Below are 27,963 nucleotides of genomic sequence, written 5' to 3'. Positions count from 1 at the left end.
AAGCAAAATTTTATGCGAATATAACCTTTTACTTCTGACACTACATGAAGGATTGACCAATCACAAAACCACACGACAAGGAACGCGACAACTATTCCTTGAACCAGGAAGAGGGCTACACACACGTGAAAATGTTGAATTTGTACAGGTTCTTCACTTCATTGCCTCTTCTTTTCGTCACGTTAGATCTCTATAACGAAGGTAAGTACCAGAAATGTTTATTGTGATAACCTACCCTAGCGAGTAGGATCATAACACGATTCAACCAGTGGCCATCGGGTATAATGGCGAGGCCACAATTTGACCAGTTGGAATGTCCGGTTTGACTACCACTGTATGTTACCGGCATATGATTTGGGATGATTAATAATGAAACTAATTTAGTTACTAGTATGATGTGCTGAACAGTATTAAGTTAATGGTTTATGTACTACATCATAACATGATATAACATCCAGAATTGTAAATCTAAAATATGCTACATGATTGTACCGACCATAAAAGACACGTCATTATTATTGTTTGTTATTTTATTTACATTTTACATTACCAAAAAACTGTATTAATTCGCGATAGTAAAAATAATTATTTTTAGGAGTGAGCGAATTAATAAGATACATTTTGATCAGTTCAATTTGAACTTGTTTTCGCCAATTATACATGTATCAAGATGTTCTTTCGTGTCTTTGGGTAGTGTACTAATCACTACCAACCACTGACTACCAACATGCACATAGACCTACCCCAGTTTTTGTACATGTGTTGGGATCCAAAGATCCAAATGTCGAGACAATTCCTCCCAACAACATCCCACCACAGTGCTATAGAACTTAGTTTTGATCATCCTCATTGAACAAATATATTAGTTTACTGGAATATTCTTATTTGTTTTAACACAAAATATCTGGATCAATCATTAAACATAATCCATATGTTGTTTTTAACATCTCATAAAATTCAAGATGGCATCATTCTGTTCTTCGCTCAGGGATTCAAGTCTTATTCTTAAAGTCAATGTTCATGTAATTGCAATACCACCGATCTTGCTGGACTGTCAACACTTTTGCAGTGCTGTGGTTGGTGGATCACAAACTATAATCTTAACTCCTAACACACTGTTTTGTACTAAATAGACCTACGTATACTGGTAGTGCTGTGTTAGTAGTTGGTATGTCCAATCAACATAGCATGTTATAGTAGGGTTACAATGCACCTACTAATATACCAGGCTATGTATGCATACATGTAGTATAATGTGTATACAAAGCTGTGGTAGAATATACATGTACATTGTATGATCTGTATTGTTGGTGGTGCATAATTGCTTTGTGGCAGATGGAGCCTGACATCCATATGTTCCAAAGCAATAAAGCACTAACAACACAGTTCTGTACACATGATGCTAAAGTTGGCCACAGGTTTAAATTTTCTGGTTTGGGTTTCAGTCACTGATAGTATTTGACTTATCGTGATTTTCATAAACAAAGCACACCATCTGTAGTATCATCTTTAATTTTTCAATGCTATAATACTATGCAATCATAATTTTAATCACTAAAAAACACCAAAGCTGTAAATTGATTTTTTTTTAATTTCTTGCAAATACATGTACTAGTACATCTATGTGTTTCCTAATATTGACATTCTATGAAAAAAGATGCATGTCAGAAAGCAGAAACAACGAAATATTCAAAAATACTCAAAAAAAGTATAGTGATGTCAAAATTGTTTACAAACATTGATCTGAACCAAAATCCAAAGTCGGTTCACCAGCATCCTGTACCATTGAGAGAAAACCTTATGTATGTACAGACCCGCCAAAAAGTATTTATGCACCACATTACATTAGTTAGTTGGGTAAAATTGGAGCGCAAATCATGGGCTATGTGAAACAGATTGGCTAGACCAAATAAGTAGCCAGTCTTTGTGTTTCATTGTGCGCCTTAGCCGCCCTGATTGAAGATGATTGCATACTACCTCGCAGACAAAGTTTAAACAGCTTGAAACAAATAGAGCCTTCAGAAAGTCTTGTGGCAATTTCCATGTGTGCAGTGCTTCATTACGATAATTCCCTAACTTTCAGCATCATGCTATGTTTGTAAATAAAAATTACACCTCTGATACTATGTCATTGATAGGAGAATATTCATGACAGGTATTCCCGCCCAGAAATATCTTCTGCTCTATGATTGGTTCAAATTTGCATGAGAAAGCGCATGTTTTATTGCCCAAAATTTGAATGAGATTCAAATGATATGCAAATGAACATGATCCCATAGAGTTAACCATTGGGATTTTTGCTCACTGAAAAATTCACCAATTTATTTTGACTAAAATGCGCTAAGTCGTCTTAAATTTATTTTATTTTAAAAACAACACGTAATGCTACCCAGAATTTATAATTTTTATTATGAAAATGCTCTAATGACAAGATGTGAAAATACTTTCTAGTGAGTCTGTATGTCAGTCGCTTCACTGCAGACTCCACATGTACTGCCTTGGTCAAATCATCTTTGTTTTTACAATTGCTATCATTAAGGTGTTCAAGGAAAGACATCAAAAGAAGATGCTGAGCAACATCTTGAATTAGGTAAACAACTTTTAGCTGCAGGACAGTTAGCTGATGCATTATCACATTACAATGCTGCTATAGGTAAGCTTAATTCAACTAGCTACTTGTAATAAAATTACTGTAATGTTTGCATTTGTGAATATTATGATTGATAATTATATTTATAGGTTAGGCCCTATGAATTGATTTTTCAGAATTTGCATTCAAATTATACCATATTGTCCAACTGCCATATGTTATACCGGTATTTGCCTGGGCACAATATCATTATTAGTGTTTTTCATAATATGTAAATAACCATATTATATTATTATTATTATTTGTATCATAACATTTTTGCCCTTGTGTGTGTCTAGTTCACTTGGGGAACTCATATCTCAAGTTGGGTTCACTGCCTCAATGAAATCCACAATTATTTGTATGCTTGACTCTTGTGTACTTCTTGTAATTGTGTACATCTGAAATGTTGATGCATAAATAAAGTTGTCATTGCGTAACTGTATCTATATTTCACCCTAAGATGGAGACCCAGAAAACTATCAAAGTTATTTTCGTCGCGCTACAGTGTATTTAGCAATGGGGAAGTCAAAGACTGCTCTGCCTGATTTAGATAAGTGTATACAATTAAAACCAGACTTCACAGCAGCAAGAACAAGTCGTGCTAATGTTTTAATGAAACAAGGCAAACTAGACAGTGCAAAGAAAGATTATGAAGCAATTGTAAGTAGCATTAACCATTTTTTTAACAGTAATTTACATTTGTATCATAATAACATCTGTGGTGCAATGCAATTATTTGCCAGTTTCATGATGCCATGAAAAAGAAATTTATCAAAATAAATGCTAAAGCATATTTAAAACTTCTATGAATTGTGCACATGCACACCCACCAATGCATTCTATGAGATATAAGCATGCACACCCATCAATGCATTCTATGAAATGTAAACATGCACACCCACCAATGCATTCTATGAGATATAAGCATGCACACCCATCAATGCATTCTATGAAATGTAAACATGCACACCCATCGATGCATTCTATGAAATGTAAACATGCACACCCATCAATGCATTCTATGAGATGTAAACATGCACACCCATCAATGCATTCTATGAGATGTAAACATGTACACCCATCAATGCATTCTATGAAATGTAAACATGCACACCCATCAATGCATTCTATGAGATGTAAACATGCACACCCATCAATGCATTCTATGAAATGTAAACATGCACACCCATCAATGCATTCTATGAGATGTAAACATGCACACCCATCAATGCATTCTATGAGATGTAAACATGCACACCCATCAATGCATTCTATGAGATGTAAACATGCACACCCATCAATGCATTCTATGAGATGTAAACATGTACACCCATCAATGCATTCTATGAGATGTAAACATGCACACCCATCAATGCATTCTATGAGATGTAAACATGCACACCCATCAATGCATTCTATGAGATGTAAACATGCACACCCATCAATGCATTCTATGAGATGTAAACATGCACACCCATCAATGCATTCTATGAAATGTAAACATGCACACCCATCAATGCATTCTATGAGATGTAAACATGCACACCCATCAATGCATTCTATGAGATGTAAACATGCACACCCATCAATGCATTCTATGAGATGTAAACATGCACACCCATCAATGCATTCTATGAGATGTAAGCATGCACACCCATCAATGCATTCTATGAAATGTAAACATGCACACCTATCAATGCATTCTATGAGATGTAAACATGCACACCCATCAATGCATTCTATGAGATGTAAACATGCACACCCATCAATGCATTCTGAGATGTAAACATGCACACCCATCAATGCATTCTGAGATGTAAACATGCACATCCATCAATGCATTCTATGAGATGTAAACATGCACATCCATCAATGCATTCTGAGATGTAAACATGCACACCCATCAATGCATTCTGAGATGTAAACATGCACACCCATCAATGCATTCTGAGATGTAAACTTGCACACCTATCAATGCATTCTATGAGATGTAAACATGCACACCCATCAATGCATTCTATGAGATGTAAACATGCACACCCATCAATGCATTCTGAGATGTAAACATGCACACCCATCAATGCATTCTGAGATGTAAACATGCACACCCATCAATGCATTCTATGAGATGTAAACATGTACACCCATCAATGCATTCTATGAAATGTAAACATGCACACCCATCAATGCATTCTATGAGATGTAAACATGCACACACATCAATGCATTCTATGAGATATAAGCATGCACACCCATCAATGCATTCTATGAAATGTAAACATGCACACCTATCAATGCATTCTATGAGATGTAAACATGCACACCCATCAATGCATTCTATGAGATGTAAACATGCACACCCATCAATGCATTCTATGAAATGTAAACATGCACACCCATCGATGCATTCTATGAAATGTAAACATGCACACCCATCAATGCATTCTATGAGATGTAAACATGCACACCCATCAATGCATTCTATGAGATGTAAACATGCACACCCATCAATGCATTCTATGAGATGTAAACATGCACACCCACCAATGCATTCTATGAGATATAAGCATGCACACCCATCAATGCATTCTATGAAATGTAAACATGCACACCCATCGATGCATTCTATGAAATGTAAACATGCACACCCATCAATGCATTCTATGAGATGTAAACATGCACACCCATCAATGCATTCTATGAGATGTAAACATGCACACCCATCAATGCATTCTATGAGATGTAAACATGCACACCCATCAATGCATTCTATGAGATGTAAACATGCACACCCATCAATGCATTCTATGAGATGTAAACATGCACACCCATCAATGCATTCTATGAGATATAAGCATGCACACCCATCAATGCATTCTATGAAATGTAAACATGCACACCTATCAATGCATTCTATGAAATGTAAACATGCACACCTATCAATGCATTCTATGAGATGTAAACATGCACACCCATCAATGCATTCTATGAGATGTAAACATGCACACCCATCAATGCATTCTATGAGATGTAAACATGTACACCCATCAATGCATTCTATGAAATGTAAACATGCACACCCATCAATGCATTCTATGAGATGTAAACATGCACACCCATCAATGCATTCTATGAAATGTAAACATGCACACCCATCAATGCATTCTATGAGATGTAAACATGCACACCCATCAATGCATTCTATGAGATGTAAACATGCACACCCATCAATGCATTCTATGAGATGTAAACATGCACACCCATCAATGCATTCTATGAGATGTAAACATGTACACCCATCAATGCATTCTATGAGATGTAAACATGCACACCCATCAATGCATTCTATGAGATGTAAACATGCACACCCATCAATGCATTCTATGAGATGTAAACATGCACACCCATCAATGCATTCTATGAGATGTAAACATGCACACCCATCAATGCATTCTATGAGATGTAAACATGCACACCCATCAATGCATTCTATGAAATGTAAACATGCACACCCATCAATGCATTCTATGAGATGTAAACATGCACACCCATCAATGCATTCTATGAGATGTAAACATGCACACCCATCAATGCATTCTATGAGATGTAAACATGCACACCCATCAATGCATTCTATGAGATGTAAGCATGCACACCCATCAATGCATTCTATGAAATGTAAACATGCACACCTATCAATGCATTCTATGAGATGTAAACATGCACACCCATCAATGCATTCTATGAGATGTAAACATGCACACCCATCAATGCATTCTGAGATGTAAACATGCACACCCATCAATGCATTCTGAGATGTAAACATGCACATCCATCAATGCATTCTATGAGATGTAAACATGCACATCCATCAATGCATTCTGAGATGTAAACATGCACACCCATCAATGCATTCTGAGATGTAAACATGCACACCCATCAATGCATTCTGAGATGTAAACATGCACACCTATCAATGCATTCTATGAGATGTAAACATGCACACCCATCAATGCATTCTATGAGATGTAAACATGCACACCCATCAATGCATTCTGAGATGTAAACATGCACACCCATCAATGCATTCTGAGATGTAAACATGCACACCCATCAATGCATTCTATGAGATGTAAACATGTACACCCATCAATGCATTCTATGAAATGTAAACATGCACACCCATCAATGCATTCTATGAGATGTAAACATGCACACACATCAATGCATTCTATGAGATATAAGCATGCACACCCATCAATGCATTCTATGAAATGTAAACATGCACACCTATCAATGCATTCTATGAGATGTAAACATGCACACCCATCAATGCATTCTATGAGATGTAAACATGCACACCCATCAATGCATTCTGAGATGTAAACATGCACACCCATCAATGCATTCTGAGATGTAAACATGCACATCCATCAATGCATTCTATGAGATGTAAACATGCACACCCATCAATGCATTCTATGAGATGTAAACATGTACACCCATCAATGCATTCTATGAGATGTAAATATGCACACCCATCAATGCATTCTGAGATGTAAACATGCACACCCATCAATGCATTCTATGAGATGTAAACATGCACACCCATCAATGCATTCTATGAGATATAAGCATGCACACCCATCAATGCATTCTATGAGATGTAAACATGCACACCCATCAATGCATTCTATGAGATGTAAACATGCACACCCATCAATGCATTCTATGAGATGTAAACATGCACACACATCAATGCATTCTATGAGATATAAGTATGCACACCCATCAATGCATTCTATGAGATATAAGTATGCACACCCATCAATGCATTCTATGAGATGTAAACATGCACACCCATCAATGCATTGTAGAGATGTAAACATGCAAACAATGCATTCACTCTGTATTTTTTGTTGCAGCTGAAAGTAAGGCCTGATGATGCTGAAGCAAAGTCTTCTGCAGACGTTATAGAACCATTGAAACAAGAAATGGTAATCAGTGAACGCTATTTAAATGAAGGCAACTATGTAGAAGCTATTCAACATTTTTCCATTTTGATTGAGGTAAATGTTATTCGTTTTAAATTAGTCTTAATTTCTAAATGCAGTGTTATTTTCAGTTGCACAACGTTTTCACCTAATCCAGACAATTTAAGGTTTAGAAGGTATAAATAATTTCCTTCTTTTATCCTCATTTCTCTCTTTTGCAATGTTTTTTCTTAAAGTTGTTTGAGAAAATGGCTGGTGCAACTAGTGCAAATAACTTTTAAAATAACAATCAGTCAAATGTCCTGGCAGCCATCTTGTTTTAAAATTTTGTATTGCCTCTGACTCAGTGAGTTGTGGTTCACTTCGTCAAAACTTTCTCGAGAAAAAGTTGATTAAAAAAACAAATTATTTTGCATTGTGGGTAATTTGTTTCAAGAATTGCTGATACAGTGAACAGTGTATGTATGCACTTGTCTAAACTACAACAATCTGCTTCAAGTAATCTGATTGGTCAATCACTTTGTCTCTTGATTTAGGCCGCTATCTTGAATTTTGTGAAAACGAAAATTGTGCAATTACATGTGTTTGTATGTGCATTCTACTTTTGAGATGCATTCTTCCACCCCAATGGCACATGGCTAGGTCATGTGGTTGAGCGCCCAAGGGGTGGGGGCTTCCAGCTTCATCAATATGCATAATTATTATACATGTATCGCAAGCACAGATGCAGTTAGGAAGATGTGTTATTATAATGAAGTTAAACAAAAGATTTGACTAAAATAACAGATGACCATATATGGTCATGTGAACTCATTAATATGCATAATAATGCGAATAAAAACAGTTCAAAATCATTATATTGAAATGCTAAATCACCAATGGTAGCCATGATGTACAATAAACTGTGTGACCTTCACTTCACAACGATGTTAACACATAGCCAAGCGATTTGTCTATGTCAGTGTGATCACCAATTCTGCACATAAAGATAAAAAACGTGTAGCCAAACCTCTCTATTCACTCTCTGCATTCAGTTATTTTAATTTTCCTGACTGTATATGACATTTTCAATCTCTGCATTCAGTTCTGTTAGTTTTTCTGACTGTAAGTCATTTTCAGTCTCTGCATTCAGTTCTGTTTTTCTGACTGTATGTAATTCTTACCATCTGCATTCAGTTCTGTTAGTTTTCCTGACTATATGTCATTCTTAATCCCAGCATTCATCCCAGTTTCTCTTTCAATCTTCTCATTTCATGATTTACAGCATTGTCCATGGTATATTGATCTCAGAAACAAAAGAGCTGATTGTTATTTAAAAACTGGTCAAACAAGGAAAGCTATAGATGATATTAGACCAGCAGCCAAAATGATACCTGACAATACTGATGCTTATTACAAATTAAGTACATTACATTATTCATTAGGAGACTTGGAAGAATCACTAATGTAAGTATTGCACAGTATTACATAATATTGAACCCATTACATAATATTGCATCATTACACAATATTGCACCCATTAGACAATATTGCACCCATTACACAATATTGCACCCATTACACAGTATTGCACAAACTACATAATATTGCACCCATTACACAGTATTGCACCCATTACACAGTATTGCACCCATTACACAATATTGCGCCCATTACACAGTATTGTACCTATGACACAGTATTGCACCCATTACACAGTATTGCATCCATCACATAATATTGCACCCATTACACAGTATTGCATCCATCACATAATATTGCACCCATCACACAGTATTGCATCCATTACACAGTATTGCACCCATTACACAATATTGCACCCATTACGCAGTATTGCACCCATTACATAATATTGCACCCATTACACAGTATTGCACCCATTATGCAGTATTGCTCCCATTACCCAATATTGCACTTGTTACGTAATATTGCACCCATTACGCATTATTGCACCCATTACGCAGTATTGCACCCATTACACAGTATTGCACCCACTACACAATATTGTACCCACTACACAGTATTGCACCCATTACACAGTATTGCACCCATTACGCAGTATTGCACCCATTACCCAGTATTGCACCCATTACCCAGTATTGCACCCACTACACAATATTGTACCCACTACACAGTATTGCACCCATTACACAGCATTGCACCCATTACACAGTATTGCACCCATTACGCAGTATTGCACCCATTACCCAATATTGCACTTGTTACGTAATATTGCACCCATTACGCAGTATTGCACCCATTACGCAGTATTGCACCCATTACACAGTATTGTACCCACTACACAATATTGCACCCACTACACAGTATTGTACCCACTACACAATATTGCACCCATTACACAATATTGCGCCCATTACACAGTATTGTACCCATGACACAGTATTGCACCATTACACAGTATTGCACCCATTACACAATATTGCGCCCATTACACAATATTGCGCCCATTACACAGTATTGTACCCATGACACAGTATTGCACCCATTACATAATATTGCACCCATCACACAGTATTGCATCCATTACACAGTATTGCACCCATTGCACAGTATTGCACCCATTACACCCATTACACAGTATTGCACCCATTACACAGTATTGCACCCATTACAGTATTGCACCCATTACACAGTATTGCACCCATTACACAGTATTGCACCCATTACACAGTATTGCACCCATTACACAATATTGCACCCATTACACAATATTGCAATATTGCACTCACTACGTAATATTGCACTCACTACGTAATATTGCACTCATTACGTAATATTGCACCCATTACACAATATTGCACCCATTACACAGTATTGCACCCACTACATAATATTGCATTCATTACACAGTATTGCACCCATTACACAACATTGCACCCATTACACAACACTGTACCCATTACACAGTATTGCACCCATTACGCAATATTGCACCCATTACGTAATATTGCACCCATTACACAGTATTGCACCCACTACACAGTATTGCACCCATTATACAGTATTGCACCCATTACACATTATTGCACCCATTTAACAATATTGCACCCATTACACAATATTGCACACATTACATAATATTGCACCCATTAAACAGTATTGCACCCATTACACAGTATTGCATCCGTTACGCAGTATTGCACCCATTACACAATATTGCACCCATTACGCAGTATTGCACCCATTACACAATATTGCACCCATTACGCAGTATTGCACCCATTACATAATATTGCACCCATTATGCAGTATTGCACCCATTACGCAGTATTGCACCCATTACGCAATATTGCACACATTACACAGTATTGCACCCACTACACAATATTGCACCCACTACACAGTATTGCACCCATTACAAAATATTGCACCCATTACACAGTATTGCACCCATTACGCAATATTGCACCCATTACACAGTATTGCACCCACTACACAATATTGCACCCACTACACAGTATTGCACCCATTACACAATATTGCACCCATTACACAATATTGCACCCATTACACAGTATTGCACCCATTACACAGTATTGCACCCATTACCCAATATTGCACTTGTTACGTAATATTGCACCCATTACGCATTATTGCACCCATTACGCAATATTGCACCCATTACACAGTATTGCACCCACTACACAATATTGTACCCATTACACAATATTGCACCCATTACACAATATTGCACCCATTACACAGTATTGCACCCATTACACAGTATTGCACCCATTACCCAATATTGCACTTGTTACGTAATATTGCACCCATTACGCATTATTGCACCCATTACGCAATATTGCACCCATTACACAATATTGCACCCATTACACAGTATTGCACCCATTACGCAGTATTGCACCCATTACACAGTATTGCACCCATTACACAGTATTGCACCCATTACACAGTATTGCACCCACTACACAGTATTGCACGCATTACACAGTATTGCACCCATTACGCAGTATTGCACTCATCACGCAATATTGCACTGATTATGTAATATTGTACCCATTACGCAGTATTGCACCCATTACGCAATATTGCACCCATTACACAATATTGCACCCATTACACAGTATTGCACCCACTACACAGTATTGCACCCACTACATAATATTGCACCCATTATACAGTTTTGCACCCATTACACAATATTGCACCCATTATGCAATATTTTACCCATTACGCAGTATTGCACCCATTACACAGTATTGCACCCATTATGCAATATAGCACCCATTACGCAGAATTGCACCCATTACACAGTATTGCACCCACTACATAATATTGCACCTATTACACAGTATTGCACCCATTACACAATATTGCACCCATTACACAATATTGCACCCATTACACAGTATTGCACCCATTACACAGTATTGCAGCCATTTCAGAATATTGCACCCATTATGCAGTATTGCACCCATTACGCAGTATTGCACCCATTATGCAGTATTGCACCCATTACGCAATATTGCACCCATTACACAATATTGCACCTATTGCACCCATGGCAGATAAATTTCTTCATATGCTTGTAAATAATTTAAAGAATTAAAATGTTGCAGTATTTGTTACCATCTTGTTTTGGAATATAATGTATGCAGTCCAAGCCATAGGTGGTTGAGTGCAATCTCATCTACAAATTAATTTAATATTTTTTTTTCACAGAAATATCAGAGAATGTTTAAAACTGGATCCTGATCATAAACAGTGTTTTCCACATTACAAGAAAGCTAAAAAACTTAATAAACAATTTGAATCCGCTCAACAATTAATGGATGAAGGCAGGTTAGTTGATATGTGTGTTATTCTGATGCTCAATCCATATAAAAGTATATGTTCAGCTCAGTCCATATATAAGTATGTCACATTGAGACGATGATGTTGAGCTCAGTCCATTTATAAGGTATGTCACATTGAGACGATGATGTTGAGCTCAGAGCATATATAAGGTATGTCACATTGAGACAATGATGTTGAGCTCTGTCCATATACAAGGTATGTCACATTGAGACAATGATGTTGAGCTCAGTCCATATACAAGGTATGTCACATTGAGATAATGATGTTGAGCTCAGTCCATATATAAGGTATGTCACATTGAGACAATGATGTTGAGCTCAGTCCATATATAAGGTATGTCACATTGAGATAATGATGTTGAGCTCAGTCCATATATAAGGTATGTCACATTGAGACAATGATGTTGAGCTCAGTCCATATATAAGGTATGTCACATTGAGACAATGATGTTGAGCTCAGTCCATATATAAGGTAGGTCACATTGAGACAATGATGTTGAGCTCAGTCCATATATAAGGTATGTCACATTGAGACAATGATGTTGAGCTCAGTCCATTTATAAGGTATGTCACATTGAGACAATGATGTTGAGCTCAGTCCATATATAAGTTATGTCACATTGAGACAATGATGTTGAGCTCAGTCCATATATAAGGTATGTCACATTGAGACAATGATGTTGAGCTCAGTCCATATACAAGGTATGTCACATTGAGACAATGATGTTAAGCTCAGTCCATATATAGGGTATGTCACATTGAGACAATGATGTTGAGCTCAGTCCATATACAAGGTATGTCACATTGAGACAATGATGTTAAGCTCAGTCCATATATAGGGTATGTCACATTGAGACAATGATGTTGAGCTCAGTCCATATATAAGGCATGTCACATTGAGACAATGATGTTAAGCTCAGTCCATATATAGGGTATGTCACATTGAGACAATGATGTTGAGCTCAGTCCATGTATAAGGTATGTCATATTGAGATAATGATGTTGAGCTCAGTCCATTTATAAGGTATGTCTCATTGAGATAATGATGTTGAGCTCAGTCCATATATAAGGTATGTCACATTGAGACAATGATGTTAAGCTCAGTCCATATATAAGGTATGTCACATTGAGACAATGATGTTAAGCTCAGTCTATATATAAGGTATGTCACATTGAGACAATGATGTTGAGCTCAGTCCATATACAAGGTATGTCACATTGAGATAATGATGTTAAGCTCAGTCCATATATAAGGTATGTCACATTGAGATAATGATGTTAAGCTCAGTCCATATATAGGGTATGTCACATTGAGATAATGATGTTAAGCTCAGTCCATATATTGAAGGTGTGTCGCATTGAGACAATGATGTTAACATTTGGGTCAGATTGAATCTAGTGTTACTTCCACTATTTGTAATATGTAATTACACTATTTTCCTGGGGTGTTTTGCAGGTATGAAGATGCTAAACAAAAATTGGAAGCTACAATGAAAACAGAAGATCAAGTTCCTGAATTTAGAAGGAGAGCCAGACAACAAATATGCACTGCTCTTTCTAAAGTAAGTTGTATTGCCTTGTCCTTATTGTTCTGAATTAAGTTGTATTGCCTTGTCCTTATTGTTCTGAAGTAAGTTGTATTGCCTTGTCCTTATTGTTCTGAAGTAAGTTGTATTGCCTTGTCCTTATTGTTCTGAAGTAAGTTGTATTGCCTTATCTTAATTGTTCTGAAGTAAGTTGTATTGCCTTGTCCTTATTGTTCTGAAGTAAGTTGTATTGCCTTGTCCTTATTGTTCTGAAGTAAGTTGTATTGCCTTGTCCTTATTGTTCTGCAGTAAGTTGTAATTCCTTGTCCTTCTTGTTCTGCAGTAAGTTGTATTGCCTTGTCCTTATTATTCTGAAGTAAGTTGTATTGCCTTGTCCTTATTGTGCTGAAGTAAGTTGTATTGCCTTGTCCTTATTGTGCTGAAGTAAGTTGTATTGTCTTGCCCTTATTATTCTGAAGTAAGTTGTATTGCCCTGTCCTTATCGTTCTGCAGTAAGTTGTATTGCCTTGTCCTTATTGTTCTGCAGTAAGTTGCATGTCCTTGTCCTTCTTGTTCTGCAGTAAGTTGTATTGCCTTATCCTTATTATTCTGCAGTAAGTTGTATTGCCCTGTCCTTATCGTTCTGCAGTAAGTTGTATTGCCTTGTCCCTATTGTTCTGCAGTAAGTTGCATTGCCTTGTCCTTATTGTTCTGCAGTAAGTTGTATTGCCTTGTCCATATTGTTCTGCAGTAAGTTGTATTGCCTTGTCGTTATTGTTCTGCAGTAAATTGTATTGCCTTGTCCTTATTGTGCTGAAGTAAGCTTTATTGTCTCCCCCATGTTTTTATTGCTGTAAGTTATATTGTCTATGTTTCGCATAGAATCACGATGCTAAAGAAGCAATAAGTTTATGCACAGAAATTTTAGAAGAAGATGAAGAAAATTTAGATGCTCTTATTGACAGAGCAGAAGCATATATAGTAGATGAAAAATATGAAGAAGGTAGGTTCCTGTTATTGGCAGTGTCAGTGGGTTCCTGTTATTGGCAGTGTCTGTGTGTTGCTGTTATTGGCAGTGTCTGTGTGTTGCTGTTATTGGCAGTGTCTGTGGGTTGCTGTTATTGACAGTGTCTGTGGGTTCCTGTTATTGGCAGTGTCTGTGTGTTGCTGTTATTGGCAGTGTCTGTGTGTTCCTGTTATTGACAGTGTCTGTGGGTTCCTGTTATTGGCAGTGTCTGTGGGTTCCTGTTATTGGCAGTGTCTGTGTGTTCCTGTTATTGGCAGTGTCTGTGTGTTCCTGTTATTGACAGTGTCTGTGGGTTCCTGTTATTGACAGTGTCTGTGGGTTCCTGTTATTGGCAGTGTCTGTGGGTTCCTGTTATTGGCTGTGTCTGTGGGTTCCTGTTATTGGCAGTGTCTGTGGGTTCCTGTTATTGGCAGTGTCTGTGGGTTCCTGTTATTGACAGTGTCTGTGGGTTCCTGTTATTGACAGTGTCTGTGGGTTCCTGTTATTGGCAGTGTCTGTGGGTTCCTGTTATTGGCAGTGTCTGTGGGTTTCTGTTATTGGCAGTGTCTGTGGGTTCCTGTTATTGGCAGTGTCTGTGGGTTCCTGTTATTGGCAGTGTCTGTGGGTTCCTGTTATTGGCAGTGTCAGTGGGTTCCTGTTATTGGCAGTGTCTGGATTCCTGTTATTGGCAGTGTCTGTGTGTTGCTGTTATTGGCAGTGTCTGTGTGTTGCTGTTATTGGCAGTGTCTGTGGGTTGCTGTTATTGGCAGTGTCTGTGTGTTCCTGTTATTGACAGTGTCTGTGGGTTCCTGTTATTGGCAGTGTCTGTGGGTTCCTGTTATTGGCAGTGTCTGTGGGTTCCTGTTATTGACAGTGTCTGTGTGTTCCTGTTATTGACAGTGTCTGTGGGTTCCTGTTATTGACAGTGTCTGTGGGTTCCTGTTATTGGCAGTGTCTGTGGGTTCCTGTTATTGGCAGTGTCTGTGGGTTGCTGTTATTGACAGTGTCTGTGCGTTCCTGTTATTGACAGTGTCTGTGGGTTCCTGTTATTGGCAGTGTCTGTGGGTTCCTGTTATTGGCAGTGTCCGTGGGTTCCTGTTATTGGCAGTGTCTGTGGGTTGCTGTTATTGGCAGTGTCTGTGGGTTCCTGTTATTGACAGTGTCTGTGGGTTCCTGTTATTGACAGTGTCTGTGGGTTCCTGTTATTGGCAGTGTCTGTGGGTTCCTGTTATTGACAGTGTCTGTGGGTTCCTGTTATTGACAGTGTCTGTGGGTTCCTGTTATTGGCAGTGTCTGTGGGTTCCTGTTATTGGCAGTGTCCGTAGGTTCCTGTTATTGGCAGTGTCTGTGGGTTCCTGTTATTGGCAGTGTCCGTGGGTTCCTGTTATTGGCAGTGTCCGTGGGTTCCTGTTATTGGCAGTGTCTGTGGGTTCCTGTTATTGACAGTGTCTGTGCGTTCCTGTTATTGGCAGTGTCTGTGGGTTCCTGTTATTGACAGTGTCTGTGGGTTGCTGTTATTGGCAGTGTCTGTGGGTTCCTGTTATTGGCAGTGTCTGTGGGTTCCTGTTATTGGCAGTGTCTGTGGGTTCCTGTTATTGGCAGTGTCTGTGGGTTCCTGTTATTGGCAATGTCTGTGGGTTCCTGTTATTGGCAGTGTCTGTGGGTTGCTGTTATTGGCAGTGTCTGTGGGTTGCTGTTATTGGCAGTGTCTGTGGGTTGCTGTTATTGACAGTGTCTGTGGGTTGCTGTTATTGACAGTGTCTGTGGGTTCCTGTTATTGGCAGTATCTGTGGGTTCCTGTTATTGACAGTGTCTGTGGGTTCCTGTTATTGACAGTGTATGTGGGTTGCTGTTATTGGCAGTGTCTGTGCGTTCCTGTTATTGGCAGTGTCTGTGGGTTCCTGTTATTGGCAGTGTCTGTGGGTTCATGTGATTGGCAGTGTCTGTGGGTTCCTGTTATTGGCAGTGTCTGTGGGTTCCTGTTATTGGCAGTGTCTGTGGGTTCCTGTTATTGGCAGTGTCTGTGGGTTCCTGTTATTGGCAGTGTTTGTGTGTTGCTGTTATTGGCAGTGTCTGTGGGTTCCTGTTATTGGCAGTGTCTGTGGGTTCATGTGATTGACAGTGTCTGTGGGTTCCTGTTATTGGCAGTGTCTGTGGGTTCCTGTTATTGACAGTGTCTGTGGGTTCCTGTTATTGGCAGTGTCTGTGGGTTGCTGTTATTGGCAGTGTCTGTGGGTTGCTGTTATTGGCAGTGTCTGTGGGTTCCTGTTATTGGCAGTGTCTGTGGGTTCCTGTTATTGGCAGTGTCTGTGGGTTCCTGTTATTGGCAGTGTCTGTGGGTTCATGTGATTGTCAGTGTCTGTGGGTTCCTGTTATTGGCAGTGTCTGTGGGTTGCTGTTATTGACAGTGTCTGTGGGTTCCTGTTATTGGCAGTGTCTGTGGGTTGCTGTTATTGACAGTGTCTGTGGGTTCCTGTTATTGGCAGTGTCTGTGGGTTCCTGTTATTGGCAGTGTCCGTGGGTTGCTGTTATTGGCAGTGTCTGTGGGTTCCTGTTATTGGCAGTATCTGTGGGTTCATGTGACTGGCAGTGTCTGTAGGTTCCTGTTTTTGGCAGTGTCTGTGGGTTCCTGTTATTGGCAGTGTCTGTGGGTTCCTGTTATTGGCAGTGTCTGTGGGTTCCTGTTATTGGCAGTGTCTGTGGGTTCCTGTTATTGGCAGTGTCTGTGGGTTCCTGTTATTGGCTGTGTCTGTGGGTTCCTGTTATTGGCAGTGTCTGTGGGTTCCTGTTATTGGCAGTGTCTGTGGGTTCCTGTTATTGGCAGTGTCTGTGGGTTCCTGTTATTGACAGTGTCTGTGGGTTCCTGTTATTGACAGTGTCTGTGGGTTCCTGTTATTGACAGTGTCTGTGGGTTCCTGTTATTGGCAGTGTCTGTGGGTTCCTGTTATTGACAGTGTCTGTGGGTTCCTGTTATTGGCAGTGTCTGTGGGTTGCTGTTATTGGCAGTGTCTGTGGGTTCCTGTTATTGGCAGTGTCTGTGGGTTCCTGTTATTGGCAGTGTCTGTGGGTTCATGTTATTGGCAGTGTCTGTGGGTTCCTGTTATTGGCAGTGTCAGTGGGTTCCTGTTATTGGCAGTGTCTGGATTCCTGTTATTGGCAGTGTCTGTTGGTTCCTGTTATTGGCAGTGTCTGTGTGTTCCTGTTATTGGCAGTGTCTGTGGGTTCCTGTTATTGGCAGTGTCTGTGGGTTCCTGTTATTGGCAGTGTCTATGGGTTGCTGTTATTGACAGTGTCTGTGGGTTCCTGTTATTGGCAGTGTCAGTGGGTTCCTGTTATTGGCAGTGTCTGGATTCCTGTTATTGGCAGGGTCTGTTGGTTCCTGTTATTGGCAGTGTCTGTGTGTTCCTGTTATTGGCAGTGTCTGTGGGTTCCTGTTATTGGCAGTGTCTGGGTTCCTGTTATTGACAGTGTCTGTGGGTTCCTGTTATTGGCTGTGTCTGTGGGTTCCTGTTATTGGCAGTGTCCGTAGGTTCCTGTTATTGGCAGTGTCTGTGGGTTGCTGTTATTGGCAGTGTCTGTGGGTTCCTGTTATTGGCAGTGTCTGTGGGTTGCTGTTATTGACAGTGTCTGTGAGTTGCTGTTATTGGCAGTGTCTGTGGGTTGCTGTTATTGGCAGTGTCTGTGCGTTCCTGTTATTGGCAGTGTCTGTGGGTTCCTGTTATTGGCAGTGTCTGTGGGTTCCTGTTATTGGCAGTGTCTGTGGGTTGCTGTTATTGGCAGTGTCTGTGGGTTGCTGTTATTGGCAGTGTCTGTGGGTTGCTGTTATTGGCAGTGTCTGTGGGTTGCTGTTATTGACAGTGTCTGTGGGTTGCTGTTATTGGCAGTGTCTGTGGGTTGCTGTTATTGACAGTGTCTGTGGGTTGCTGTTATTGACAGTGTCTGTGGGTTCCTGTTATTGGCAGTGTCTGTGGGTTCCTGTTATTGACAGTGTCTGTGGGTTCCTGTTATTGACAGTGTATGTGGGTTCCTGTTATTGGCAGTGTCTGTGGGTTCCTGTTATTGGCAGTGTCCGTGGGTTCCTGTTATTGGCAGTGTCTGTGGGTTCCTGTTATTGGCAGTGTCTGTGGGTTCCTGTTATTGGCAGTGTCCGTGGGTTCCTGTTATTGGCAGTGTCTGTGGGTTCCTGTTATTGGCAGTGTCTGTGGGTTCCTGTTATTGACAGTGTCTGTGGGTTCCTGTTATTGGCAGTGTCTGTGGGTTCCTGTTATTGGCAGTGTCTGTGGGTTCCTGTTATTGGCAGTGTCTGTGGGTTCCTGTTATTGACAGTGTCTGTGGGTTCCTGTTATTGGCAGTGTCTGTGCGTTCCTGTTATTGGCAGTGTCTGTGGGTTCCTGTTATTGGCAGTGTCTGTGGGTTCATGTGATTGGCAGTGTCTGTGGGTTCATGTGATTGGCAGTGTCTGTGGGTTCCTGTTATTGGCAGTGTCTGTGGGTTCCTGTTATTGGCAGTGTCTGTGGGTTCCTGTTATTGGCAGTGTTTGTGTGTTGCTGTTATTGGCAGTGTCTGTGGGTTCCTGTTATTGGCAGTGTCTGTGGGTTCATGTGATTGACAGTGTCTGTGGGTTCCTGTTATTGGCAGTGTCTGTGGGTTCCTGTTATTGACAGTGTCTGTGGGTTCCTGTTATTGGCAGTGTCTGTGGGTTCCTGTTATTGGCAGTGTCTGTGGGTTGCTGTTATTGGCAGTGTCTGTGGGTTCCTGTTATTGGCAGTGTCTGTGGGTTCCTGTTATTGACAGTGTCTGTGGGTTCCTGTTATTGGCAGTGTCTGTGGGTTCCTGTTATTGACAGTGTCTGTGGGTTCCTGTTATTGGCAGTGTCTGTGGGTTCCTGTTATTGGCAGTGTCTGTGGGTTCCTGTTATTGGCAGTGTCTGTGGGTTCCTGTTATTGGCAGTGTCTGTGGGTTCCTGTTATTGGCAGTGTCTGTGGGTTCCTGTTATTGACAGTGTCTGTGGGTTCCTGTTATTGACAGTGTCTGTGGGTTCCTGTTATTGGCAGTGTCTGTTGGTTCCTGTTATTGGCAGTGTCTGTTGGTTCCTGTTATTGGCAGTGTCTGTGTGTTCCTGTTATTGGCAGTGTCTGTGGGTTCCTGTTATTGACAGTGTCTGTGGGTTCCTGTTATTGACAGTGTCTGTGGGTTCCTGTTATTGGCAGTGTCTGTTGGTTCCTGTTATTGGCAGTGTCTGTTGGTTCCTGTTATTGGCAGTGTCTGTGTGTTCCTGTTATTGGCAGTGTCTGTGGGTTCCTGTTATTGACAGTGTCTGTGGGTTCCTGTTATTGGCAGTGTCTGTGGGTTCCTGTTATTGGCAGTGTCTGTGGGTTGCTGTTATTGGCAGTGTCTGTGGGTTCCTGTTATTGGCAGTGTCTGTGGGTTCCTGTTATTGACAGTATCTGTGGGTTCCTGTTATTGGCAGTGTCTGTGGGTTCCTGTTATTGGCAGTGTCTGTGGGTTCCTGTTATTGGCAGTGTCTGTGGGTTCCTGTTATTGGCAGTGTCTGTTGGTTCCTGTTATTGGCAGTGTCTGTGGGTTCCTGTTATTGGCAGTGTCTGTGGGTTCCTGTTATTGACAGTGTCTGTGTGTTCCTGTTATTGGCAGTGTCTGTGTGTTGCTGTTATTGGCAGTGTCTGTGGGTTCCTGTTATTGGCAGTGTCTGTGGGTTCCTGTTATTGACAGTGTCTGTGTGTTCCTGTTATTGGCAGTGTCTGTTGGTTCCTGTTATTGGCAGTGTCTGTTGGTTCCTGTTATTGGCAGTGTCTGTGGGTTCCTGTTATTGGCAGTGTCTGTGGGTTCCTGTTATTGACAGTGTCTGTGGGTTCCTGTTATTGACAGTGTCTGTGGGTTCCTGTTATTGACAGTGTCTGTGGGTTCCTGTTATTGACAGTGTCTGTGGGTTCCTGTTATTGACAGTGTCTGTGTGTTCCTGTTATTGGCAGTGTCTGTTGGTTCCTGTTATTGGCAGTGTCTGTTGGTTCCTGTTATTGGCAGTGTCTGTGGGTTCCTGTTATTGGCAGTGTCTGTGGGTTCCTGTTATTGACAGTGTCTGTGGGTTCCTGTTATTGACAGTGTCTGTGGGTTCCTGTTATTGGCAGTGTCTGTGGGTTCCTGTTATTGACAGTGTCTGTGGGTTCCTGTTATTGACAGTGTCTGTGGGTTCCTGTTATTGGCAGTGTCTGTGGGTTCCTGTTATTGACAGTGTCTGTGGGTTCCTGTTATTGACAGTGTCTGTGGGTTCCTGTTATTGGCAGTGTCTGTGGGTTCCTGTTATTGGCAGTGTCTGTGGGTTGCTGTTATTGGCAGTGTCTGTGGGTTCCTGTTATTGGCAGTGTCTGTGGGTTCCTGTTATTGACAGTGTCTGTGGGTTCCTGTTATTGGCAGTGTCTGTGGGTTCCTGTTATTGGCAGTGTCTGTGGGTTCCTGTTATTGACAGTGTCTGTGGGTTCCTGTTATTGGCAGTGTCTGGATTCCTGTTATTGACAGTGTCTGTGGGTTCCTGTTATTGGCAGTGTCTGTGGGTTCCTGTTATTGGCAGTGTCTGTGTGTTCCTGTTATTGACAGTGTCTGTGGGTTCCTGTTATTGGCAGTGTCTGTGGGTTCCTGTTATTGGCAGTGTCTGTGTGTTCCTGTTATTGACAGTGTCTGTGTGTTCCTGTTATTGACAGTGTCTGTGTGTTCCTGTTATTGGCAGTGTCTGTGGGTTCCTGTTATTGGCAGTGTCTGTGGGTTCCTGTTATTGACAGTGTCTGTGGGTTCCTGTTATTGGCAGTGTCTGGATTCCTGTTATTGACAGTGTCTGTGGGTTCCTGTTATTGGCAGTGTCTGTGGGTTCCTGTTATTGGCAGTGTCTGTTGGTTCCTGTTATTGGCAGTGTCTGTGGGTTCCTGTTATTGGCAGTGTCTGTGTGTTCCTGTTATTGACAGTGTCTGTGTGTTCCTGTTATTGACAGTGTCTGTGTGTTCCTGTTATTGGCAGTGTCTGTTGGTTCCTGTTATTGGCAGTGTCTGTGGGTTCCTGTTATTGGCAGTGTCTGTGTGTTGCTGTTATTGGCAGTGTCTGTGGGTTCCTGTTATTGGCAGTGTCTGTGGGTTCCTGTTATTGACAGTGTCTGTGGGTTCCTGTTATTGACAGTGTCTGTGGGTTCCTGTTATTGGCAGTGTCTGTTGGTTCCTGTTATTGGCAGTGTCTGTGGGTTCCTGTTATTGGCAGTGTCTGTTGGTTCCTGTTATTGGCAGTGTCTGTGGGTTCCTGTTATTGGCAGTGTCTGTGGGTTCCTGTTATTGGCAGTGTCTGTGGGTTCCTGTTATTGGCAGTGTCTGTGGGTTCCTGTTATTGGCAGTGTCTGTTGGTTCCTGTTATTGGCAGTGTCTGTGGGTTCCTGTTATTGGCAGTGTCTGTGGGTTCCTGTTATTGGCAGTGTCTGTTGGTTCCTGTTATTGGCAGTGTCTGTGGGTTCCTGTTATTGGCAGTGTCTGTGTGTTCCTGTTATTGACAGTGTCTGTGTGTTCCTGTTATTGACAGTGTCTGTGTGTTCCTGTTATTGGCAGTGTCTGTTGGTTCCTGTTATTGGCAGTGTCTGTGGGTTCCTGTTATTGGCAGTGTCTGTTGGTTCCTGTTATTGACAGTGTCTGTGGGTTGCTGTTATTGACAGTGTCTGTTGGTTCCTGTTATTGGCAGTGTCTGTGGGTTCCTGTTATTGGCAGTGTCTGTTGGTTCCTGTTATTGGCAGTGTCTGTGTGTTCCTGTTATTGGCAGTGTCTGTGGGTTCCTGTTATTGACAGTGTCTGTGGGTTGCTGTTATTGGCAGTGTCTGTGGGTTGCTGTTATTGGCAGTGTCTGTGGGTTCCTGTTATTGGCAGTGTCTGTGGGTTCCTGTTATTGGCAGTGTCTGTAGGTTCCTGTTATTGGCAGTGTCTGTGGGTTCCTGTTATTGGCAGTGTCTGTGGGTTCCTGTTATTGGCAGTGTCTGTGGGTTGCTGTTATTGGCAGTGTCTGTGGGTTGCTGTTATTGGCAGTGTCTGTGGGTTGCTGTTATTGGCAGTGTCTGTGGGTTCCTGTTATTGGCAGTGTCTGTGGGTTCCTGTTATTGGCAGTGTCTGTGGGTTGCTGTTATTGGCAGTGTCTGTGGGTTCCTGTTATTGGCAGTGTCTGTGGGTTGCTGTTATTGGCAGTGTCTGTGGGTTGCTGTTATTGGCAGTGTCTGTGGGTTGCTGTTATTGGCAGTGTCTGTGGGTTGCTGTTATTGACAGTGTCTGTGGGTTGCTGTTATTGGCAGTGTCTGTGGGTTGCTGTTATTGACAGTGTCTGTGGGTTGCTGTTATTGACAGTGTCTGTGGGTTCCTGTTATTGGCAGTGTCTGTGGGTTCCTGTTATTGACAGTGTCTGTGGGTTCCTGTTATTGACAGTGTATGTGGGTTCCTGTTATTGGCAGTGTCTGTGGGTTCCTGTTATTGGCAGTGTCCGTGGGTTCCTGTTATTGGCAGTGTCTGTGGGTTCCTGTTATTGGCAGTGTCTGTGGGTTCCTGTTATTGGCAGTGTCCGTGGGTTCCTGTTATTGGCAGTGTCTGTGGGTTCCTGTTATTGGCAGTGTCTGTGGGTTCCTGTTATTGACAGTGTCTGTGGGTTCCTGTTATTGGCAGTGTATGTGGGTTGCTGTTATTGGCAGTGTCTGTGGGTTGCTGTTATTGGCAGTGTCTGTGGGTTCCTGTTATTGGCAGTGTCTGTGGGTTCCTGTTATTGGCAGTGTCTGTGGGTTCCTGTTATTGGCAGTGTCTGTGGGTTCCTGTTATTGGCAGTGTCTGTTGTTTCCTGTTATTGGCAGTGTCTGTGGGTTGCTGTTATTGGCAGTGTCTGTGGGTTGCTGTTATTGGCAGTGTCTGTGGGTTCCTGTTATTGGCAGTGTCTGTGGGTTCCTGTTATTGACAGTGTCTGTGGGTTCCTGTTATTGGCAGTGTCTGTGCGTTCCTGTTATTGGCAGTGTCTGTGGGTTCCTGTTATTGACAGTGTCTGTGGGTTCCTGTTATTGGCAGTGTCTGTGGGTTCCTGTTATTGGCAGTGTCTGTGGGTTCCTGTTATTGACAGTGTCTGTGGGTTCCTGTTATTGACAGTGTCTGTGGGTTCCTGTTATTGGCAGTGTCTGTGGGTTCCTGTTATTGACAGTGTCTGTGGGTTCCTGTTATTGGCAGTGTCTGTGGGTTCCTGTTATTGGCAGTGTCTGTGGGTTCCTGTTATTGGCAGTGTCTGTGGGTTCCTGTTATTGGCAGTGTCTGTGGTTTCCTGTTATTGGCAGTGTCTGTGGGTTGCTGTTATTGGCAGTGTCTGTGGGTTGCTGTTATTGGCAGTGTCTGTGGGTTCCTGTTATTGGCAGTGTCTGTGGGTTCCTGTTATTGGCAGTGTCTGTGGGTTCCTGTTATTGGCAGTGTCTGTGTGTTCCTGTTATTGGCAGTGTCTGTGGGTTGCTGTTATTGGCAGTGTCTGTGGGTTCCTGTTATTGGCAGTGTCTGTGGGTTGCTGTTATTGGCAGTGTCTGTGGGTTCCTGTTATTGGCAGTGTCTGTGCGTTCCTGTTATTGGCAGTGTCTGTGCGTTCCTGTTATTGGCAGTGTCTGTGGGTTCCTGTTATTGGCAGTGTCTGTGGGATCCTGTTATTGGCAGTGTCTGTGGGTTCCTGTTATTGGCAGTGTCTGTGGGTTCCTGTTATTGGCAGTGTCTGTGGGTTCCTGTTATTGGCAGTGTCTGTTGGTTCCTGTTATTGGCAGTGTCTGTGGGTTCCTGTTATTGACAGTGTATGTGGGTTCCTGTTATTGACAGTGTCTGTGGGTTGCTGTTATTGGCAGTGTCTGTGGGTTCCTGTTATTGGCAGTGTCTGTGGGTTGCTGTTATTGGCAGTGTCTGTGGGTTCCTGTTATTGGCAGTGTCTGTGGGATCCTGTTATTGGCAGTGTCTGTGGGTTGCTGTTATTGGCAGTGTCTGTGGGTTCCTGTTATTGGCAGTGTCTGTGGGTTGCTGTTATTGGCAGTGTCTGTGGGTTGCTGTTATTGGCAGTGTCTGTGGGTTGCTGTTATTGGCAGTGTCTGTGGGTTGCTGTTATTGACAGTGTCTGTGGGTTGCTGTTATTGGCAGTGTCTGTGGGTTGCTGTTATTGACAGTGTCTGTGGGTTGCTGTTATTGACAGTGTCTGTGGGTTCCTGTTATTGGCAGTGTCTGTGGGTTCCTGTTATTGACAGTGTCTGTGGGTTCCTGTTATTGACAGTGTATGTGGGTTCCTGTTATTGGCAGTGTCTGTGGGTTCCTGTTATTGGCAGTGTCCGTGGGTTCCTGTTATTGACAGTGTCTGTGGGTTCCTGTTATTGGCAGTGTCTGTGGGTTCCTGTTATTGGCAGTGTCTGTGGGTTCCTGTTATTGGCAGTGTCCGTGGGTTCCTGTTATTGGCAGTGTCTGTGGGTTCCTGTTATTGGCAGTGTCTGTGGGTTCCTGTTATTGACAGTGTCTGTGGGTTCCTGTTATTGGCAGTGTATGTGGGTTGCTGTTATTGGCAGTGTCTGTGGGTTGCTGTTATTGGCAGTGTCTGTGGGTTCCTGTTATTGGCAGTGTCTGTGGGTTCCTGTTATTGGCAGTGTCTGTGGGTTCCTGTTATTGGCAGTGTCTGTGGGTTCCTGTTATTGGCAGTGTCTGTGGTTTCCTGTTATTGGCAGTGTCTGTGGGTTGCTGTTATTGGCAGTGTCTGTGGGTTGCTGTTATTGACAGTGTCTGTGGGTTGCTGTTATTGGCAGTGTCTGTGGGTTGCTGTTATTGGCAGTGTCTGTGGGTTCCTGTTATTGGCAGTGTCTGTGGGATCCTGTTATTGGCAGTGTCTGTGGGTTCCTGTTATTGGCAGTGTCTGTGGGTTCCTGTTATTGGCAGTGTCTGTGCGTTCCTGTTATTGGCAGTGTCTGCGATCTTAATATTGAAATATCAGTTTCAAAATATTATACTTGCAGCTGTTGAGGATTATCAGAAAGCAAAAGGAATTGAAGAGAATCAGAGGACAAAAGAAGGCTTAGATAGAGCACAGAAACTTTTGAAACAATCAAAAAAGAGAGATTACTACAAAATTTTAGGTGTTCCAAGGTAAGCTCCCAAGCATTGGCTCTCTCATTGTGATATTTGTGTTGTTTTTATACATAAAGCTGTCAAGCTATTGATATAGCATCACTTGAGTAAAGAGTAATCTACAGTCTCATTTGATATTTGCATTCTCTACATTGTCAACTTAATGCCAGGAATGCCAGGAAAAGAGACATTGTCAAAGCTTATCGCAAGCTTGCAGCACAATATCATCCTGATCAATATAATGGTGATGATAAAGCGAAAGCCGAGGAGACATTTATTAATATTGCTGCAGCTAAAGAAGTTCTCACAGATCCTGGTATGATTTCATTTCTTACTGTACTAGATAAAAGCATTTTTACAGCATCTATTAACTCTCATCATGCAGTCAGTTTTCTGTGTGTTTGAACATTATTGGAATCTAGTGTATGGTGATTTTGAACACTGTCCTCTATAGACTAAAAATCAAGAAAACTGTTCAATTGAATTTTGGTATTTCCCCTATTATTCTTAAAAGAAATACCGCTCACCGATGACACTTGTGTCTTTTATTTCAGAAATGAGAAAGAAGTATGATGCTGGTGAAGACCCGCTCGACCCTGAATCACAGCAACATAGGGGAGGACAGCCTTTCAATCCATTTGGACATGGTGGACCGTTTAATTTCAAATTCCATTTTAATTAGTTTTTCAAATTACATCAAAGCTGGCATCTAGCATCTGTACCCATAACAATATTTGACTTCACAAATACCAGGGATTTTTAAACAAGGGAACAGGGGCGCAGCACCCTCATGCCATGGCCATGTGCCCCCTTACCATAAAATTCTAATTGACCAGGATCACATGTGGCCACACAGTCTTCAACTGTGTCCTATTTTATAGTAATTTTGGCCCTAAGGTATACATAGAATGCTCCATTTTAACTTAGAAAAAAAACTCCACACCCTGGTAGAGAGAACCCTATCTCCCCCACTTAGTGGTGCTGCTGAATTGCAGTGCTCCCTCTTGCATTTTTTTTCTAGAAAAAACCCTGAAATACCATATAGTGCCAGCTGACAGTGAGATGTGAGATAGCTTCAATGTCAAAGCAATGCAGTTCACTTCCTTGCAGAAATAACTAGAGGAAGGTTGTTGGATGAATGAATGGATATATGGATGGACCCCTCATTTCTCCAATGACCACATAAAGTCTGTAGTTATATTTTGCGTTTTTTTGCAGTAGTTGTATATATTATTTTTTTTTGTGTAATTATTTCAGCTTCATGCAAGTTGTCTGTATGCAAATACATAATAATTAGTCCATGTCAGACAAAGACCAAAACAGGGTCCTAAGTTTTGGGTTTTGTCAATGTGTCCATCCATTCGTCTGTCTGTTCATCTGTCTGTCTCTATTCAACACCATTTGATGGACATTCCTTGATTGATTTTGTTAGTACAAAAACAAGTTATAATGGGAGACATATATGCACAATCAGTTATTTGTTTTAATGACTATTGTTTTACTGGTGGCAATTTTAGTCCCAAACATGTCAAAAATTTTTGACACCATTCAATATTGATTACTGGTGCACGTCAATTTGTTTTGCGACCTGATTCAAAGTTGCAACTGGTGGCCATTTTGTTTCTCATCTCATCCATGCCTCAGATGAATGAACTCGATGATGGACATCACACATGATGAGTTACTAATGTGTGCAGTTTGCTTTGTGATTTGATACAAAATGGCTAACTAGTGGCTTTGTTGGTTTTATTTGAATGCATCTTTAAAGACATACTTTAAGTGATGTTGTTGTAAGAAAGTAAAAAGACAAAACATAACTATTTCTT

General features: G+C 41.3%; 1 protein-coding gene across 1 annotated transcript; it reads left to right on the top strand.

Moving 5' to 3' along the window:
• Window positions 1-66: 66 nt before the first annotated feature.
• Window positions 67-27,954, top strand: LOC100375340 (dnaJ homolog subfamily C member 3-like). Its single transcript, XM_085496447.1, has 11 exons — window positions 67-201; window positions 2,540-2,653; window positions 3,093-3,292; window positions 7,558-7,701; window positions 8,891-9,072; window positions 12,331-12,450; window positions 13,921-14,026; window positions 14,873-14,993; window positions 26,026-26,155; window positions 26,308-26,453; window positions 26,692-27,954. Exons 1-11 carry the CDS (start codon window positions 132-134, stop codon window positions 26,817-26,819), a joined length of 1,461 nt encoding a protein of 486 aa, XP_085352573.1. The 5' UTR covers window positions 67-131; the 3' UTR covers window positions 26,820-27,954.
• The last annotated feature ends 9 nt before the right edge of the window (window positions 27,955-27,963 follow it).

Source organism: Saccoglossus kowalevskii, chromosome 1 (assembly GCF_978046115.1).
Source record: "Saccoglossus kowalevskii chromosome 1, keSacKowa6.1, whole genome shotgun sequence".
Classification (NCBI taxonomy): Eukaryota; Metazoa; Hemichordata; class Enteropneusta; family Harrimaniidae; genus Saccoglossus; species Saccoglossus kowalevskii.
Note: the sequence above shows the minus strand (reverse complement) of the source record. Positions and strands in the feature narration are given on the sequence as shown.